The sequence below is a fragment of the Dipteris shenzhenensis genome, chromosome 16 (genome assembly GCF_047967505.1).
Source record: "Dipteris shenzhenensis isolate YYH24624 ecotype China chromosome 16, Dip_SZ_1.0, whole genome shotgun sequence".
Lineage (NCBI taxonomy): Eukaryota > Viridiplantae > Streptophyta > Polypodiopsida > Gleicheniales > Dipteridaceae > Dipteris > Dipteris shenzhenensis.
Genome location: NC_141611.1, coordinates 743,619 through 761,593, shown reverse-complemented (window position 1 = coordinate 761,593; position 17,975 = coordinate 743,619). Strand labels below are relative to the sequence as shown.

At 42.0% G+C, this 17,975-nt stretch overlaps 1 protein-coding gene across 1 annotated transcript; it reads left to right on the top strand.

Annotated features, from left to right (window-relative positions):
- Positions 1–7,872: 7,872 nt before the first annotated feature.
- Positions 7,873–13,204, top strand: LOC147892366 (pentatricopeptide repeat-containing protein At5g27110-like). Its single transcript, XM_087387261.1, has 3 exons — positions 7,873–7,979; positions 8,059–8,242; positions 8,422–13,204. Exons 2-3 carry the CDS (start codon positions 8,109–8,111, stop codon positions 11,573–11,575), a joined length of 3,288 nt encoding a protein of 1,095 aa, XP_087243387.1. The 5' UTR covers positions 7,873–7,979; positions 8,059–8,108; the 3' UTR covers positions 11,576–13,204.
- Positions 13,205–17,975: the final 4,771 nt, after the last annotated feature.

The window sequence follows — 17,975 nt, the reverse complement described above, 5'->3', positions numbered from 1 at the left end:
TTCTTGCCACAGTGGTATGTTACTTTGTTTTAACTTGCTTTGTCTTTTAAAACTAAAATGCATTTGATTTGATTAGCTTTAGTGATTGGCTCGGATCTTACTTCTTTGCATGTATCCCCTCCAAAAAACGTGAGGTGTTAGATGCATTACCTCTGTTCTAAAACATAGACGGAGGTTCCATGCCCTGGATTTCCCTCTTTCTTGGGACTTCCCCCTGAACTGTGATATGCCCCTTTGCACATTTAAGGTTGCATCCTGCTTGATGCCATCCATAGACTTCTAATCTCCTTGGCCAACAAGCTACCCACAACATCATCAAACTTCAGTACTCCAACAAATGTAGAGTTACTGACAGCTGTATGGAAGGTATCCCATGAGGATGGCAATGAACATAAGAGAAATATTGCCTTAGTCTCCGCATCAAAATTCATCTTCTAAGCATGAAGCTGGCTGAAAATAATGTTGAATTCATTCAAGTGAGAAGCAATGGAGACCCCTTCCTTCATCTGACTCAAACAACCTCTTCATGAGGTAAACTTTATAAGAGGTAGTTTCCTTCTCATAAGTGACACACAATTTCTTCCACAAATCTTCCGTAGTTTGCTCATTTACTACTATGAAATAAACTGACTCTGCAAGATGAAGTCTAATAGTAGACTTTGCTAATGCATCCAGCTCATTCCAATCATCATCAGACATATCTGTAGGCTTAGCTTCAATCCCTGCCAAGGGTTTAATCTGCTTCTTCTGAATAAGCACATCCCTTATCTGTTCTTTCCACAAAGAAAAGTTTGTCCCATCAAACTTTTTAATGCTAAAAAACTCCTTTTCAGACATGGAAGAGGATGCCATGATGCAAATGAAACAAAATCCCAAATGCTAGTACCTGCAAGAGAGTAATCATACCAAATACCAGGTGCATCCAATATGTCTGCTTTAATGAAGGATAGTGTCACCAAAACTCAAGGCTTCTGGCTCATGTGCATATACTATGCATCCATATGAGCAAATCTGGCCCAAAAGAAAATGTCAACCCACAATGACAAAGCAATGGCAAATATAATGCCAATAAGAGCCAAATGCCTCAAGCATAAACACCGTCCATGGGCATAAGTATCAATAATGTCTTATCCAAAAGATCATAACACAACCTGTGCATCTACTGCAATATGTCAAAGTTGTCCCTCATCATAAAATAGCATTTGTGTGCTAAACGTCCATCAATAAAGCATCCCACAAGGCAATCTGGGCCTAACAACGCATCCAACCAGGATCGCAATGCATCTAAATGGCTTGTAAAGCATCCACTGCAACCCAATGCAAACCACAAATGAGCGCACTCAGCTCAGACTACAACCACAGTGATCTGCGCATATCCAAGAAATCACGGCCTTACGACAATGACCGCTAGTGAAAGTAGAACTTGGGATGTCTCAAAACATGGGCATCACTGCATAATCGAACTCAACAAGACAATCTGCAAATATCTCTCTTCTGCCACAACTCCAAAATCTCATCCAAGGATGGAGTAAGAGCCAGTCAACCCTTGCATTTACTTGCAAAAATGAACCTTAGGAAACTTAACCTTAGCCAAAATCCCACATGGCAATCAATGAGAAGGTCTTGGAAACTTTGAGAAATTTCCTTCAAAGACAAGACGGAAAAACATAGAGAATTGCAACTCCCTCGATTCTTCATGGAATGGCAAGTTGCTTTGTAAACATATGTTTCAGGCAGTCCCGGATCCAATGGGATAGACAGCTCTACAAATGGAGGCCCGGATATTGAGATCCCACTCACACTGGAAATGGTGAAGATGTCAGAGTATACAGAGATTCACCATAGCTTCAAAAGTTCACAAAACTGGAAGCAACTTCTCAAGTAGAAGTTTTGGACCACTTTAGATCCACTGGAAGTGTCAGAACTGCAAATGGTGGCTTGGATATGGAGATCCAACACACGAAATCCTTGAAGGAAATGAATTTCATCACTTTTTGCAGGAGTTGTGACTTTTCACTGAAAACTCGGATGATAAAGATGATAAAAGTAAAAATGTAGCTCTCAATCTAATCTACAACTTCCTTGAAGACTCCAAGTCAAAATTCTATGTCTAACTCAGGATATTTGTGCCACTACATATGTGTGTCTGAGAAGATTTGCTTATATTCTGTGCCTTCAACTTTTCAACCCAGCACAACAAATGCCCAAGAGGATTTTGCCCCTTTCTCTCCAGCTGCTATAGCAGCTCCAAAATTTGCAGCTCCTCCTATTGAACAAGGATCTTTGGGATGCACCACTCTCTCCGGGGTAGAGGGTGCACCAGGTTGCTCACGCTACTGCCAAGCTCTGATACCAGTTGTGAGGACACAATGAAAGCTGAGACGGTGAGAGGGAGCTTGAGAGACACAAGTTTTGGTGGGTGCAGAACACCCTAATCTTCTATTTCATCCATATATATATGTGTTTGAGTATTGTACATAACCGAGGTTAAGGTACATTGGCCTTTAACCCCCACAGTTGTAGTGTAGGTCATAGTTTCAGCATAATATAAATGGCCGTACATCCACAACATAAATGGCATCTTTTCAAATTATAAATGCTTTCAAGCTCGATAATTTTGTTTTTGAACAAGAAGTTTATTACGATAAGTTTGACACACACATGGTGTCCCAAAAATATTACAAGGCAAAAAATGTGGCTTATGTTGCAAGCCTAAGGGCAAGACTCATCTCTTCCATAGGCCTCATAGCCAATTCTCCCTCACATTCTACTCTCTTTAAAAAATCACTGGTCTCTGCAGGTGGCTTTCTCTTATCAGCAATGCGATGCATCATTTGATCCTGCGAATGACAATGGCATTAATGACACGAGAGGGAGGAATTTTTTGATTATTCTCAAGGTAACCCCATGCATCTTCAAAAAATTGAATCATATCAACAATAATCCATCCCAATGCATAGGTATACGTGCATGTATATTTGCCTCTTAAGGCTACTTCTTGTAGCTCGAGTGCAACCCACTTTTTCTACCCATGCTCTTCCTCTTGCCTACGAGCTCTCTCAGCAAAGTCGGCATCGGGACATCTTATGCATTCTCAATTTTATTTTAGGCTTCTAGGACTTTATGCCATCAGCTCCTTCTTGATGAGCCAATGATAGATGCTACATACCATGCCGATGGATGTTTAGCTATGCACACATCAGATGACCTTCAGCTCATGGTAGTTGAGCATAGAGGTTTGACAGGTTGCCATACCTTGTCATTTATACAAGCCTCTTCATCAGTAGAGCAGTGTATCACACTTGCACCTTTGGCCCCATATTTTCAACCCTTGGATCACTTTGTCCACATAGACTATGTTGTCTTCATCGACCTCACATCATTTGATAGAGATTATACCTCTATTGCAGCATACCTCACACATTGCTATCAGTTCTTTTGGGTTGGTGACACCCTCGTATGTCACAACCTACCGGACTCTTTCTTCACAGCCACATCGACTAGCCTCACATCCAGATGCCTCTTTTATATAGTAGTTGCACAGTCCTCATCGACATATGACATGTTCAACATACAATCATACACGGTCATCTTTTGATCGACTAATCTTTGATCCGGGTGGACTTTACCTTCTGCATATTTCCTTCCTCTTCCTTTCGGCCTATCTTCTGGGTTTTATTCCCAAAGGCAAAGGATGACCCAAAACTTAGGAGGGGGAAATGCACATTTATGTACAAGATCATAAGTTGTACTCATTGTACATGCTTCCACTACATAGTCACTATGCTCACATACACACATACTACCCTAATTTCTTTTTAGTTTTGGATGCTATCATATGCACCAAATGAAACAAAAAAAGGTCTTATACATGCACCCTCTACTTACTTAGTGCAATTTAAGAGGAGGTGTTGAGGATGGTGTAAATTACACCATACCTCTAGGGATTTAGGGGCAAACCCTAACCCTAATTCTAACCCTAACCCTTACCCTAATCCTAACCCTAACCTTAAGGGATTCACATGTATATATTCATGTTCATGTTCAATACAACTTAGTGTACAGGTAGCTATATCATGTGCACTTCTCTCTCTCTCTCTCTCTCACTTTCTCTATCAGGAAGATTAATAGCAAAGTGTGTTCCCCATCTGGATGACAAGTACCTCATAGCATGCTTCATCTCTGGATTGAAAAAATCCATTCACAAGGACATGGAAAAAGTCAACAACTGTGCATTTCAACAATGCTCATGAAGCTGCAATTGACATTGAGGATAGCATGACCGATTTTGACAGCGATAGTGATGACTATAAATCAAGTCATTGCGACAAGAAATCTTCGAAGGGAAGCTTGTCCACCAAGGGCCGTGCCATTGAGGATAGAGTGGAAGCCATGGCCTTAAGGGTAAAGGACAAAATGATGTAGGTGATAGAGCAGAAGTTGTGCATCTCTCGGCCACCACAGTACTCACTAGAGATGTCTGGTGCCCACATTGTATGGTTAACCACACTATATGGCCAACCACACAGTGAATGGGTGCCCAATCCTGAGGAATAGACTCAACCCACCAGAAGTGGCTCAACACCCATGGTTATGGTGTGCCATTTACAATGTTACAAGCCATGATGTAAATACCTATTTCCACAATATGAGGGTAGCGTAACCCCGACCCTAATAGTACCAACAATCGTCAATCCTAGTATATAGGTAGCTAGGACTAGCACCTAATGCATAAGTGCCACGGCTCAGGACTAGCACCTAATGCATAAGTGCCACGGCTCCACCCCCTCTCGATGAGGACACAAGTGCCTCAACTATTGAGAAATCCCAATCCTCTATATTATACTATAGTTCTAGTGCAACAACTCCAACCTCAAGAGTTGGAACCTTGCTATGAGTATGAAATTACTTGGATGGTGCCAAAGGACTCATTTCTGTATATGCAAATCAAGTAAGGCCAATCACATATTGGGCACCCATCAAGTGTTTTGGTTGTGGGGAAAGCCACCGCATAGCAAAATGCTCACACAAGGGTAACCCCAATACATTTCAACCTGTGTGCAGAGAATGTGGAGTTGGGCATGCATGCATAGTCACCCACTTCGAGAAAAGCCTCACCCAACCATGAAGGAAGACTTGATGTAACCCTAGGGATAATTAGAGTGGAAAATCATAGTGTGGCTATATAAAGTGTGGTATTATAGTCAGCCTTATTCATAACAAGGCAGCAAAAAGAAGCTCCTTTTGACTAAAAAAGAAAAGAGCCCTCTAGCAAAACAAGCCTCACCAATCCCACAACTCAGTGAGACCATTCCTAGCACATCTATGGATAGTACCACCCAAGATGCAATGGAATCCTACCCCAATGCTAAAATTGAAAGAGCTCGTTATCAAGCCTTAAAGCAATGGTTACAACAAGAGCAAGAGAAATTTGAGGCAGACAAGAAAGCATCAGTAGAGGTTAGAGTGCTCTCATCACCTAGTGTTGACACAATGATTGATCCCAACACCATACAAAGGGTAATCGAGCAACATGCAATACATCCCCAATTGGATGGTACTACACTAGCCAGCTTGATAAGCTGCCCATCACAATGCCAATTGGAACCTTATCGAGGAATTGCCCTACAATGTGGGATATTTTCAAGGGACAGATAGAATCTTCACAATGCTTCCTGCCACCTGAATAAGTGGGAAAGGCTATTTTAGTAAAATTCAGTGCTAGGGATGATATAAAAAATGTAACCATCCCACTGGAGCATAAAGCCTTTGGCCAATACCCTGCAAAAGTAGACGGCGGAGCTGGTGTAATCATTTTAGCAAGAGATATTTATGAAGAATGGGGCCTACCTCCAATGCAAAAGGCTACATTGAACATATGCCTAGTCGACCACACTAAAATGAAGCCACTGGGCATCGTCTCACTGACAATGTGCTAACAAAAAATGGAGTCAAATTCACTCTCCAGTTTACTATCCAAGGGAGCCACATCATACTAGATATTGTTAGGAAGATCATGGCTTTGGGAAGCTTTGGTACTTCATGATTGGGGCACTGATCGAATCACAGTCCAAAACAGAGAAACCATTATCAAGATCACTTTGGGAACATGAGAAATCAAACCCACTATTCCCATAAATATTGAAGACACTTCTTTCACTACAGCCACTAGTCATGCATCCGCTTTACCTACAAATGTACTAAAAACCATAGAAGGGGAAATACAAAGTGACATCAACAATTGGATACATGCATTGGTCACAATAGATAACTGTCAAACAACACATCCAATGTTGCCAAATGTGGATGCACAAATGATCCAACTAGAAGCACCAATCTGGGATGAAGAGTAAGAAGTGCAATTCTTGGTGGCAAGTGTCAAATGGGAAAGTGACCTTGAAGAGGCCATAATTGAAGGTTACAGTGTTGACTTTGATTGGTACTTAGAAACAGAAGCCAATAATGCCACATTGGAAAGTCAAGTATTTGACAATGACTTAGCTATCCTACAGGCACTCATGGCCATAGAATACCCCAAGATAGACCCTCCAACACTAGCCAATAGTATAGTTGGTCAAGGAAAAAGAAGGAGGGTGTGCAATGCCAAAAGGCCAAGGTAGAGTACTTTAATGAATTTGAAAGAATGCAGACTAGAGTGGTGGAGTTGTATTTGACAAAGCCCACAAAAGCACCTAAGCCCCCCAAATTTTGAATGGGATCCTAAAGGACTTGAAGGTGCATGTATGGCCAAAGAACCACTCCTCAGGATTGAGACTCCTATTGAAAACGTATCACTAGCCTCTAAAGTAAAAAACTTTGCAAGTTCAAACCAAATGTTAGAATGAAAAGTGAAATGGTGAATACCCATAAAAAGAAGAGTAAGTGAACACAGCTGAACTGAACCAAACATCTTCCACAACATCTACTAGAGCTAGCAGCCAAGCAAGCACCTCAAAGTGCCATGATGGCCTAAGGGAAGTTCCCGATTACTTCAAAAACTACACCCGGGGAGAAGCAGCAATAGCAATGCCCAGGCCTATTAGGGAATCAGAGCTCATAGAAATAGAGAATATTAAGGATACCCCAATGTATGAAGGACCAACCAAGATAAGAAAATTAAATCTTGCCTTGGATGGAGAAGAAGAAAAGCATGTATACATCAATGAACAGCTCACTCTAGAGGAAGAAAAAGAATTAAAGGCATTGCTGATGGAATATAGAGATTACATGGCTTGGCCCTACAAGGAAATGAAAGGGATTTTCCGTGAAGTTTCAATACATACTATATCGAACTTGATCCATCTATCACCGACGCCATCTTTACCATACTCATTGGGTAAAAACTATCATAGCACAACATCGTCTATAGACTCAACCATAACACGAGGACAGGTAATCAAATCAGTCATGGGGAGTTGTTAACCTTGTGGCAACAAGGGCCAAAAGTGCATTCTAGAGCAACAACGATTCCCTCTACTCATAGGCTTGGATATATTAAAGCATCACGATTCAAAAACATGATCATGTTCGTTGTCGTCTAAACATGCTGATTGTTTTTTGAAACAAGGTGAATGATATTTAATCATTCATAAGGCCTGCCCAAGATTAAAAAAGCAAATAAAAAGGAATGGTGTGGAGGAAGACTCCAGGAGATAAAGGGGAGAGCGGGGGGGCGAGGTTTGGGGGGGAGGGAGAAAAGGTGGAGATGGTTTGTAAGAAGACTTGAGGAGAGAGAGAGAGAGAGCGACTTTAAAGTCTGCATTCAAGTCCAATGAAGAAGAGTCACCATATTGTCCAATAGGAAAAATGCACTTCCACAAATTCTAAAATGCTTAATTTCTGCTTTGCCAAATTTGAAGGGTTGCTAACGCTAGGCCAAAAACAAAAACGTGCCAACTTCACCCTACTCCTCCATTTGGGTATGTTCTACCTTTGCGATGCCGGAACGGCATCGGCACTTCAAGCGATTGATGCAAAAGGTGAGTCTGAGATTTATTAGATGTTGTCCCTATTTGAGATTCTAAGCCCACTAAATCTTAAGGATCAGTGGTGCCACAGAATGCTGTAGATATGGTGCACACTAGGGCAAAAGCGGCCCTGTGGATTTTATGTATCGTCCAACATCCTTGTGGGCAGAACTCACATGGAGGCGATATAAAGTACCGTCTGGTGGGGTTGTAGATGCACATTATCATTTGGATACCGTTGTAGAGAGTAGAGATCATACAGGAAAAACTGGCAGGTATGGGATCGTGGCCTTTGATCATGTCTCTGAAGATTGCCATTGATACTTGTATGGAGTAAATTTGTTGTCGTCTTAAGCCTTACGATAACCCTACAGCGGTAGGGCATCTTTCGTGTTTTTCCTTCCGTCTGCAGAAAGGGCTTTGATATTGGTTGCTTGCTGTATTGTTTACAAAGGGTGGCAGGCTCTGCTGGATCTTTGGAATACCTGGAGAAATTGTGCAAGGAGGAGCGGCTGGATGAGGCAATTCAGGCTGTTGGACGTATGGACCTGGAGGGAGTTCCAGTGTCTAGGGATATTATTTACTGCCTCCTGCAGGAATGCAATAAAAGGAAAGACCTGGGAACTGCTAGGAGATTTCATGCCCTCATGGTCAGGCATGGACTTGATTCAGACACATTTTTGGGTGATCACCTTATTCGTCTTTTTACATCATGTGGGAGCTTGGCCGAAGGAAATAATATATTTAACAATCTTTCCAAACCAACTGTATACACATGGAATGCGATCATGTCAGCACACAGCAAGCTTGGAGGAGGGGAGAGGACTCTTGAACTGTTTCAAAGGATGCAAGACGAGGGCATTAAGCCGGACAAGTGCACATTTTTGTGCATCTTGAAAACATGTGGCAGTCTAGGAGCCTTGGGAAAGGGCAGGCTAATCCACGACCTGATGGTTAAAAGTGGAGTTGAATCTAATTTAGTCATTAACACGCTTGTTGACATATATGCAAAATGTGGGAGCTTGGATGAAGCACAAAAAATCTTTGACAGACAGCCAACCCGAGATGTGGTGTCGTGGGCTGCAATCATATCAGGATATGCACAGCATGGACATGGTTATCATGCTCTGGAGCTTTTTGGCAGAATGCAGCAGGAAGGGATCAGGCCAAATGAAGTCATATTTTTGGGAGTTCTAAAAGCATGTAGCATCATAGGTGCTATAAGACAGGGTAGGCTTACACATGACCAGATTATTCAGAGTGGACATGAGTCAGATTTGGCCATTAGAAACTCCCTTATTGACATGTATGGCAAGTGCCGGAGCCTGGGGGAGGCAAAGAAACTGTTCAGCCAATTGCAGACTCTAGATGTGGTGTCATGGGGTGCAATGATAGAACAGTATGCACGGCATGGGCATGCCTTTGATGCAATGGATCTTTTTGAAAACATGCAACGTCAGGGCACAAAGCCAAACAAAGTCATATTTTTGTCTTTATTGAAGGCATGTGGCATCGCACATTCCATAGAGCTTGGAAGGATGATACATGACCAGTTCATCCAAAGTACAGTGCAATTAGATATGGTTGTGGGGAGCGCTCTTGTTGACATGTACTCTAAATGTAGTAGCTTAGATGAGGCGCGCAATGTGTTTGATAATCTTCCAGAACGAAATGTGGTGGCATGGGGTGCAATGATTGCAGGTTACACCCAATGCACAGACTGTCATCTTGCTCTTCAATTATTTGAAAAAATGCAGGTGGAGGGCATAAAGCCTAACAAAGTCATCTATTTATGCGTTTTGAAAGCATGTGGCAAAATGGGCGCTATAGAACAAGGAAAAATAGTACATGACCAGATCAATAGAAGTGATCTTTTGTCAGATGATGTTGTAGGGAGCTTGGTTATTGACATGTATGCCAAATGCCAGAGCTTGAGAGAGGCTCGCAGAGTCTTTGACAAATTGGGGAGCAGAGATGCGGTCTCATGGGGTACAATGATAACAGGATATGCAGAGCATGGGCATGACCCTTTTGCTCTTGAACTTTTTGCAGAAATGCAGCAGGAGGGTATAGAACCGGATAAGGCCACACTTTTGGGTATCATGAAAGTATGTAGCAGCATTGGAGCCATAGAGCAAGGCAGGCAGATACATCAGCAGGTAGTCGAGTGGGGATTGGGGTCCGACCTGGTCCTTGGAAACACTCTAATTGACATGTATGCACATTGTGGGAGCTTACAAGAGGCCTGGTATCTTTTCTGTGAATTGCCTAGTCGAGATGTGGTGTCATGGGGTATAATGGTTGCAAAATGTCTTCAGCATAGGCATGACCATCTTGCTCTTGAACTTTTCAAGGAAATGCAGCAGGAAGGCACAAAGCCAGACAAAGTCACCTTTTTGGGTGCCTTGAAAGCATGTGGCAATATACGGACCGTCACTGGGGGTAGGGTGATACATCAACAAATCATTGAAGCTGGATTTGACTGTGATGTGATTGTAGGGAGCACCCTTATTGTAATGTATTCTGAATGTCAAAGCTTAGAGGAGGCTAGCAAAGTTTTTATTGACTTACCCAATCGAGACGACGTAGTATATTCTGCAATGATCTCAGCTTATGTTGAACATGGGCATGGTTTTCTTGCTCTTGAACTTTTTGAGGGCATGCAGCAGGAGGGCTTAATGGCAGACAAAATCACTTTCTTGTGCATTCTTAAAGCTTGTGGCAGCATAGGAGCAATAAGACAGGGTAGGCTAATACATGACCAGATCATCAAAATTGGGCTCATGTCTGATGTAGTTGCTGTGAGCGCTCTTGTTGACATGTATGTCAAATGTGGTAACATAGAGGAGGGTCACAGGATGTTTAATGACCTCCACAATCAAGATGCAGTATTGTGGGGTGCAATGATTGCAGGGTATGCTCAGCATGGCAACTGGAACCTAGCTAAGCAGTGTTTTGAGGATATGCAACAACGAGGCTTCAAGCCAAATGATGTGCTATTTACAAGTGTTCTTGCTATTTGCAGTCATGCTGGCCAACTTGAGGAAGGTCGTAAATTCTTTATGTCAATGATAGATGACTATGGCATCACACCATGTATCGAGCACTATAGCTGCATGGTTGACCTTTTTGGCCGTGCAGGATGCTTGAATGAAGGTGAAGACTTACTTCTTACCATGCCCAGAGCTCCAAATAGTACTGCGTGGACGTCTTTGCTGACGAGCTGCAGAACATATTGTAGTGTGGAGTTAGGAAGACGATGCTTCGAAATAGTTGCGCAATCACAGCCACATGATGCTTCCGGGTATGTGCTTATGTCAAACGTTTACACGGAGGTTCATAACTCGGAGAATGCAGATGAATTGCAAAAATTGAGAAAACGTGCTCGTGCACAGAAAAAGCCTGGAAGGGCTTGGATTGAAGTCAAAGATAAGGTGCATGAGTTCATTGTGGGTGGCAGCAACCAGCTGGAAAGTGGAGAGATCTATGTGAAGGTGAAAAGGCTGTGCCAGCTGTTCAAGGATGATGGCCATATGCCACAGTTGGGCTTAGTAATGGAGCCATTGTTAGGCGAGGATACGGAAGCAGTCCTTGTGTGTGCAGTATGAGATGCTAGCCATTGGGAATCCATGGCTGTGTGGATACAGGTGACTATACAAAGTTATGAGTGCATACTGACAACCAAAATGCAGGTTGCTCCCAAAATCTTTAGGTAGGAGATAGTAATTCCTGTCTGTACAGTCATACAGCTGTATGGATCCATACAGTCGATGTCACCTCTGTCCGTATAGCTCCAAAACACAGCCCATACATCGCCTATCAGCTCTTTGTCTGTACAGGTGTCATACTATCCATGCAGCTGTATGGATCTTCTGCCAGCAGATTCGCACATATTCCAATCAACTTAGCAGCTGAATTGGTTTTGGCTCACATTGGTTGGTTTTCTTGAACATTGCAGTGAAAATTGGGGCTTTTGACATTGGGCTGCAATTCGCACAGGAAAAGAGATTTGACAGCTTTTCAGGCATCTTTCCACTTAGTGTGAGTGAGATTTGCAGACATTTACTATTTTTAGCAGTGATTTGGCAGATTTTGGGCCTTATTGAGGTCAGTGATAGTTTATTGCAGAGATTGCATGCTAGTACAGTGAAATTGAGCAGACATTTCAATTTGCCCTCTTTTCTGGCGTACTTTTCTTTTTGGGAAAATATGGGCTTTTGCAAGATTGACACTTGCAGTCATCTTCTTCGCCTTGGGGTTCAATTTGAGCTGACTTTTCAGCAGATTTGAGGGTTGGATAAGCTTTTGTAGGGCAGCCTTATGCTTTTGATGCATTGATATTTGCAGATTATTGCCGTCATATATTGCAGGACAGCCCTTTGCAATTTGCTCAATGTTTGAGCTATTCATTGGGCATTCACATTTGCGGAGCTTTTGCTATTTTATAGGTTCACATTTGCAGATATTGTGTCAGCTTTTGAGTAGCTTGCTCATTGCAGCGATAGTGTTGAGGCTTTGACATTTGCATGCAGTTTCTTTTTGGGGATTTTCAGTTGCAATGGCCGACATGGATTTGTTTGGAATGATTTCATCTGAAGACAAACTTGATGGTACCTATCACTCCATTGGTGCGCCACTTCTTGGTATCCAAGAATTTTCCCTGGCATTGTGTCTGGATCAGAGACTAGACCCATAGGCATCTGCTGCCACCTCAACCAATACAGGTGGTGCTATTGCTACTACAGCCACTTCTGACTCTACCACCGTTGCTGCACCAGATCCTTCTACACCAGGCCCATGTTGTTATTGCATTTGCATGCAAGAGATTCATTATCAGATCTTGCAAGACAGCCAAGGATGCATGTGATAATTTGGCCTGTTTGTATAAGGTTTGTAATGAGGCCAGAGTTGCCTTTTCCAGGAGACAGCTTGACGATGTACACATGCAAGAAGGGGACATCATAGATGCTTATCTCACCAAAGTCAAGGACATTCGTGAGCAGCTTACTAATGTGGGTGAGATTGTCTCAGATGCACAGGTCGTTTCCATGACACTTGATGGGCTCCCTGACTCATACCGAGCCACTATTCCTCGATCAGCTTGTTTCCCTACTATTGTAGGAGGAGCAGAGCCATCAAAATTGATCTGCTTCTATTCTTGCATATTAGGCCTTTGCCATCAATCACATTGGCAAAGGCAAAGGGGGGGAAAATTATAGCAAGCCCAAATTTTCATCTAGCACCGATGACATATCTAAGTTTTGAAAGTGCATTGCTTCTAAGAAAAGAAGTAACAGTAAGGACTTGCAGTCATAAATGGAACAGTTGCCCACGAGCACCCCCCATGAGGCAGTACATTTTGCTTCATGATGAGTGGGCGTTTGTTGTGACATCCTTTTTCTTCTTCCTTGACCATTTGTTGTTTTTTTCTACTAGAGGGTCTAGCTTGGGATACTTTATTGCCAAGGGGGGCATTGTCACTTGTGCAAACAATGCCTCTTAACCTTTCAAAGGCATTGGACAAATTGAGGTTATTTTTGTGTTAAGGGAGACATCACTCTTCTACAAGTCTTATTTGTTCTAGGCATCAAGAATAATCTGATTTCCATTTCAGCCATTTCTACCAATGGCTTCAGGGTTGTCTTTGATGGTTATCGTTGTGCCGTTTATGACAAGCGCCATAATAACTACATTGTGCTTACTAGGACACTTTCTAGAGGGTTGTACCATCTAGATGCATATGACAAACAACCACCTCTTGAAGCTAATGCACTTTTGCCTATGCTGCTGAATTTGTCATTTCAGACACCCGCTTATCGCATGGGAGGTTGGAACATTAATTGCAAAAGTCTGGTCAAAATGCATGCACAGGACATGGTTTTGGATCTTCCAATGATGCATGCACTTGAATAGCACATTTGTAAGGGCTGCTTGTTGGGATAAATGTTTCGGTCCTCTTTCCCAAAAGATGGAACACTTGGTGCACCCAGGAAGCTGCACGTAGTGCACAATTATGTCTATGGTTTGATGCAGACAACTTCTCTTGGGGGTTTTTATTATATTGTCACTTTTGTGGATGACTATACTGGACACACATGGGTCTATCCTCTCAAGGCCAAGTCTGATGCGTACTTCAAGAACCCTTTAGCCATGGTTAAAGATGAGAGTGGATGTAAACTCTCGATCCTCTGTACAGATAGGGAGGGGGAGTATGTGTCTCGAGAGCTTGATGTTTTTTTGGCAGCTCGGGGAAAAAACAGGTCCTTAATGGAAATCGCAAGGTGTATGCTTAAGGGCAAGTCTTTGCCTAATAAAAGTTGGGTAGATGCTCTCATGTGTGTAATCTATGTGCTGAATCGGGCACCTACTTGGGCATTGAAGACAATTACACCTTATGAGGCATAGATAGGTCATAAGCCGGTGCTTTCTCACATTAGGGTGTTTGAATCTTTGGCATTTGCTCATATTCCGTTTAAGATCTGGCATAGCTCACAAAGAAATGATACAAATTGTTTCAGCCCACTACAGGGAAGGTTATTGTCAACAGGGGCATTATTTTTTCTGATCATGTAGCTTATCCTAACTGGATTGCAAAAGATAGCCTAATGTGGATGCCTCATATATGTTTGATACCTTGCTACCCTCTTTCAGTCTATTGTAGATTTAGATCAGCTTTTGCAGGGTTAAACTCCACATGCTTCTAGAAGCTCTCAGCCTCCATAGGTTCCACATGCTCAGCCTGATTTGCAGCCACATGATGCACTTGGAATAAATCAGGCAGTTCAAGAGGAGCGGGCTTCATTAACCAATCGGAGAGGAGAAGGGGTTCTACAAGGAGAGCTAGTAAAATGAAGAAGATGCCTTAGAAGGAGGGATTACACCTTGACTGAAGCAAGGGCTTACAACTCTCTCATGATGAAAAACTCTCTCAAACAAGAATATTGAAATGTATCTTGCAAATCTCTTGCGTGGAGATGGAGGATTCATCGGCAAGGAGGTCTTATCACTCACGAAGGGGGTAGGAGCACCATCGGTTCTCATACCATGATAAAGTGGAGAGAGAGAGAGAGAGAGAGAGAGAGAGAGAGAGAGAGAGAGTGCGCGTGTGCATGTGCGTGTGCGTGTGAGTGTGCGTGTGTGTGTGAGAGAGAGAGAGAGAGAGAGAGAGAGAGAGGAGTGCACACGATATAACAATGTTGTATTGAACATAAATATGAATATATACATGAGAACCCCTTAGGGTTAGGGTTAGGATTAGGGTTTGTCCTATGAACCCTATCTAGATAGTGCAATTTACACTATCCTCAATAGGTATACCAACTGGACATTTATATTTCTTCCTTAATCAGGATTTACAGGAAGAGGTCCATGTCACCCACCAACCTCCAGGATTTGAGGTTGAAATGGCTCTCTATAGTTTGAAGCAGGCACCGTGGGCATGGTATGCCAAGACAAATTATTTTTGGCCATGTCTTGGCTTTCAAAATTGTAACCATGTTCTTTCTTCTGGCCATATTTTTATATTCCATTATTGAGACCTCATCTTATTGATCACACGTGTGTTCTTCTATTTGAGTTCTGATTGTAAGATTCACGTCCTAGCTAGGCATCTTCTGCTACCATGTGCACATACTCTCCTATCGCTTAGAGTACTCTCTTTTCATGGCCGATCACCATGCATGCTATCTTCAATATAGCACTTATCACTTGCACTGTGACCTTTTTTCGAACTTCAGAGCTCGTATTGCATTCAGTGCGATCTGTCACCTTCAGCGCGACCAATCACCTTCAGTGTGATTCCATCACCTTCAGTGTGATGTACCATCTTCAGTATGGTCTTTTTCTACCATCTTCACATCATGGCCTTGGATCTTCAGTATTCATCAGTCACATTTAGGATAGGATGTCGGAAGCTAGTGCATGGGGTGGACTTCAGACCAGTGAAGTTATGAGTAGATTGACGACCTACCCTCCACCTAGTATTAAATTACCAGCATGGCATACGAGACTGATGACGCTTCACACATCCACAAGGGTTCTCTATACTTGACCATTCTTCTTAAACACCTTCAATGGCCTTGGGGGTGAGCCTTGGTGTGTTAGGCTATGATACTTAGTCAATGAGGATGGATCTAGATCGCATAGCTTAGTGAGTTGGGAGCAATCTCAAAACCTAGTCCTTGAGTATCTAGTATTTTGAGAGCTAAAAGATGGACTCATTTTGGTAGAATTCTGAGTTGTCTAGAGTTAGATACAAGTTGTCTAAGTTCTAGGGTTAATTGAGTCTTAGGCCTTTGCATTAATTAATATTGGTGAATGGGTAAATTAATAATAATAATAACCATATTCATAAAGTCATTGAAGTATTAAATTATTAAGAGTTGATGCTTTCTAAAAAGCTAGTTTAGCTTGTCCGCTTTTTGCTTTTCCAAAAAGCTAGTTTAGCTTTTCTGCTTTTTACTTTTCCAAAAAGTTAATTTAGCTTTTCTACTTTTAGTTTTTTTAAAAGCTTTCAGCTTTTAGCTTTCTTATTTTTGAAAAAGCTACTCTTTTTTCAGCCCTATCTCTCCTTTAAAATAGTGGCCTAGCCTACCCACTCAAATTCATTAGGCCATCTTCTCTCTCTTGCTACGCACAACTTCCACCTTGCCGCCATAGTCTTCCAAGCTACCGCTACTGCTCCAGTTCACTGCCATATTCTCTCTCTTGCTGCACCTTCAGTGCCCTAGCACTCTACCTTCACTAAGTTGTCTACCCTTGTGGCTTTCCTTTTGATTGCTCAGACATCTAACTCCTAGCCTTTTTACTCTTCATCCACCTAGCTGGTGCTACTCTAGCCTATCTTCTTGCTGCTCTACATCCCTTCTGGGTGATTTCATTGTTCCTTTCATCTACTAGGCTGAGGGTGAGAGATCATGGGACTTGACATGTAGAAAACTATAGGTTTCAAGGAAGATATGCAAAAATCATTTGCAATGTCAGATTTGGGAAAGTTGCACTACTATTTGGGCATCCAATTTGCTATTGTTGAGGGGGGCATAATGATGAGTCAATCCAAATATATTGGATAGCTTTTGCAACGCTTCCAATTTGAGGATTGTAAGCTGGTCTCTATTCCATTAGAGCTTGGCTTCCATTTCGCCTCTGAGGATGGGAATTCCCCTTTGGCATAATTATGAGCCATATAGTAAGCAAGTGCATGGAAAAAGAAACAATTCAAAATTGTAAATAGTGTTAAAATTTATTAAAAGTTCTATGCACATTTACAAATTGCACTTTTTCAACTTCTTCCATTTTAGGGTGAATCTAGATACCAATGCCAATAACTATCAATGTTTTAAAACCACCATGTAGTAGTCCCACTAGTTTGGATTCCAAATTTTTAATTCGTTTTGGTTTTCAACAAATCAAAAGAAGTTATGGAGCGTGTCCTCGAATGGGTTTACATCACTTTATCACAACATTGGAGGCACATTAACCCATGCCTAATGTTAGGTGTGTCCTTGGGTTGAGGAGGAGCTCATGTAGTGTAATTCGAAATGATTACTTGGTTGCATGTATGTATAGAATAAAATTTTGATGCTTTTGAATAAATTGCTATATCCTATAGTCTTCACGATGCATGCTTTACATGCAACATAGCACTTGTAATGCTTTAAAGGTCTTATTCCAAATCCTTATTCCATAGTTTTTTTCTTTCATGTTCAAGATTGGAATGTGTACTACAACTTGAAGACAAAGTTTGTCGAATTCCATTGAGTAATGCATAAGTTATGGGTCATGCAAGATACCTATATATATACAGAAAGGGCTTGAACCTCACCAAAAATGGCTACACCCAAGCAAACAATGACCCATTGCTCCCCGCATCCAACACATATGCCAAGGAGCTAGCTATGGAAGGATCCTTGAGGAGGTTGCATGAAGACTCTGAGCATTCATCCAAAAAAATACAAGATTTAGAACATGGACTTTGACCAATTGAGCGTGCATCAAGTACAAAGGTGA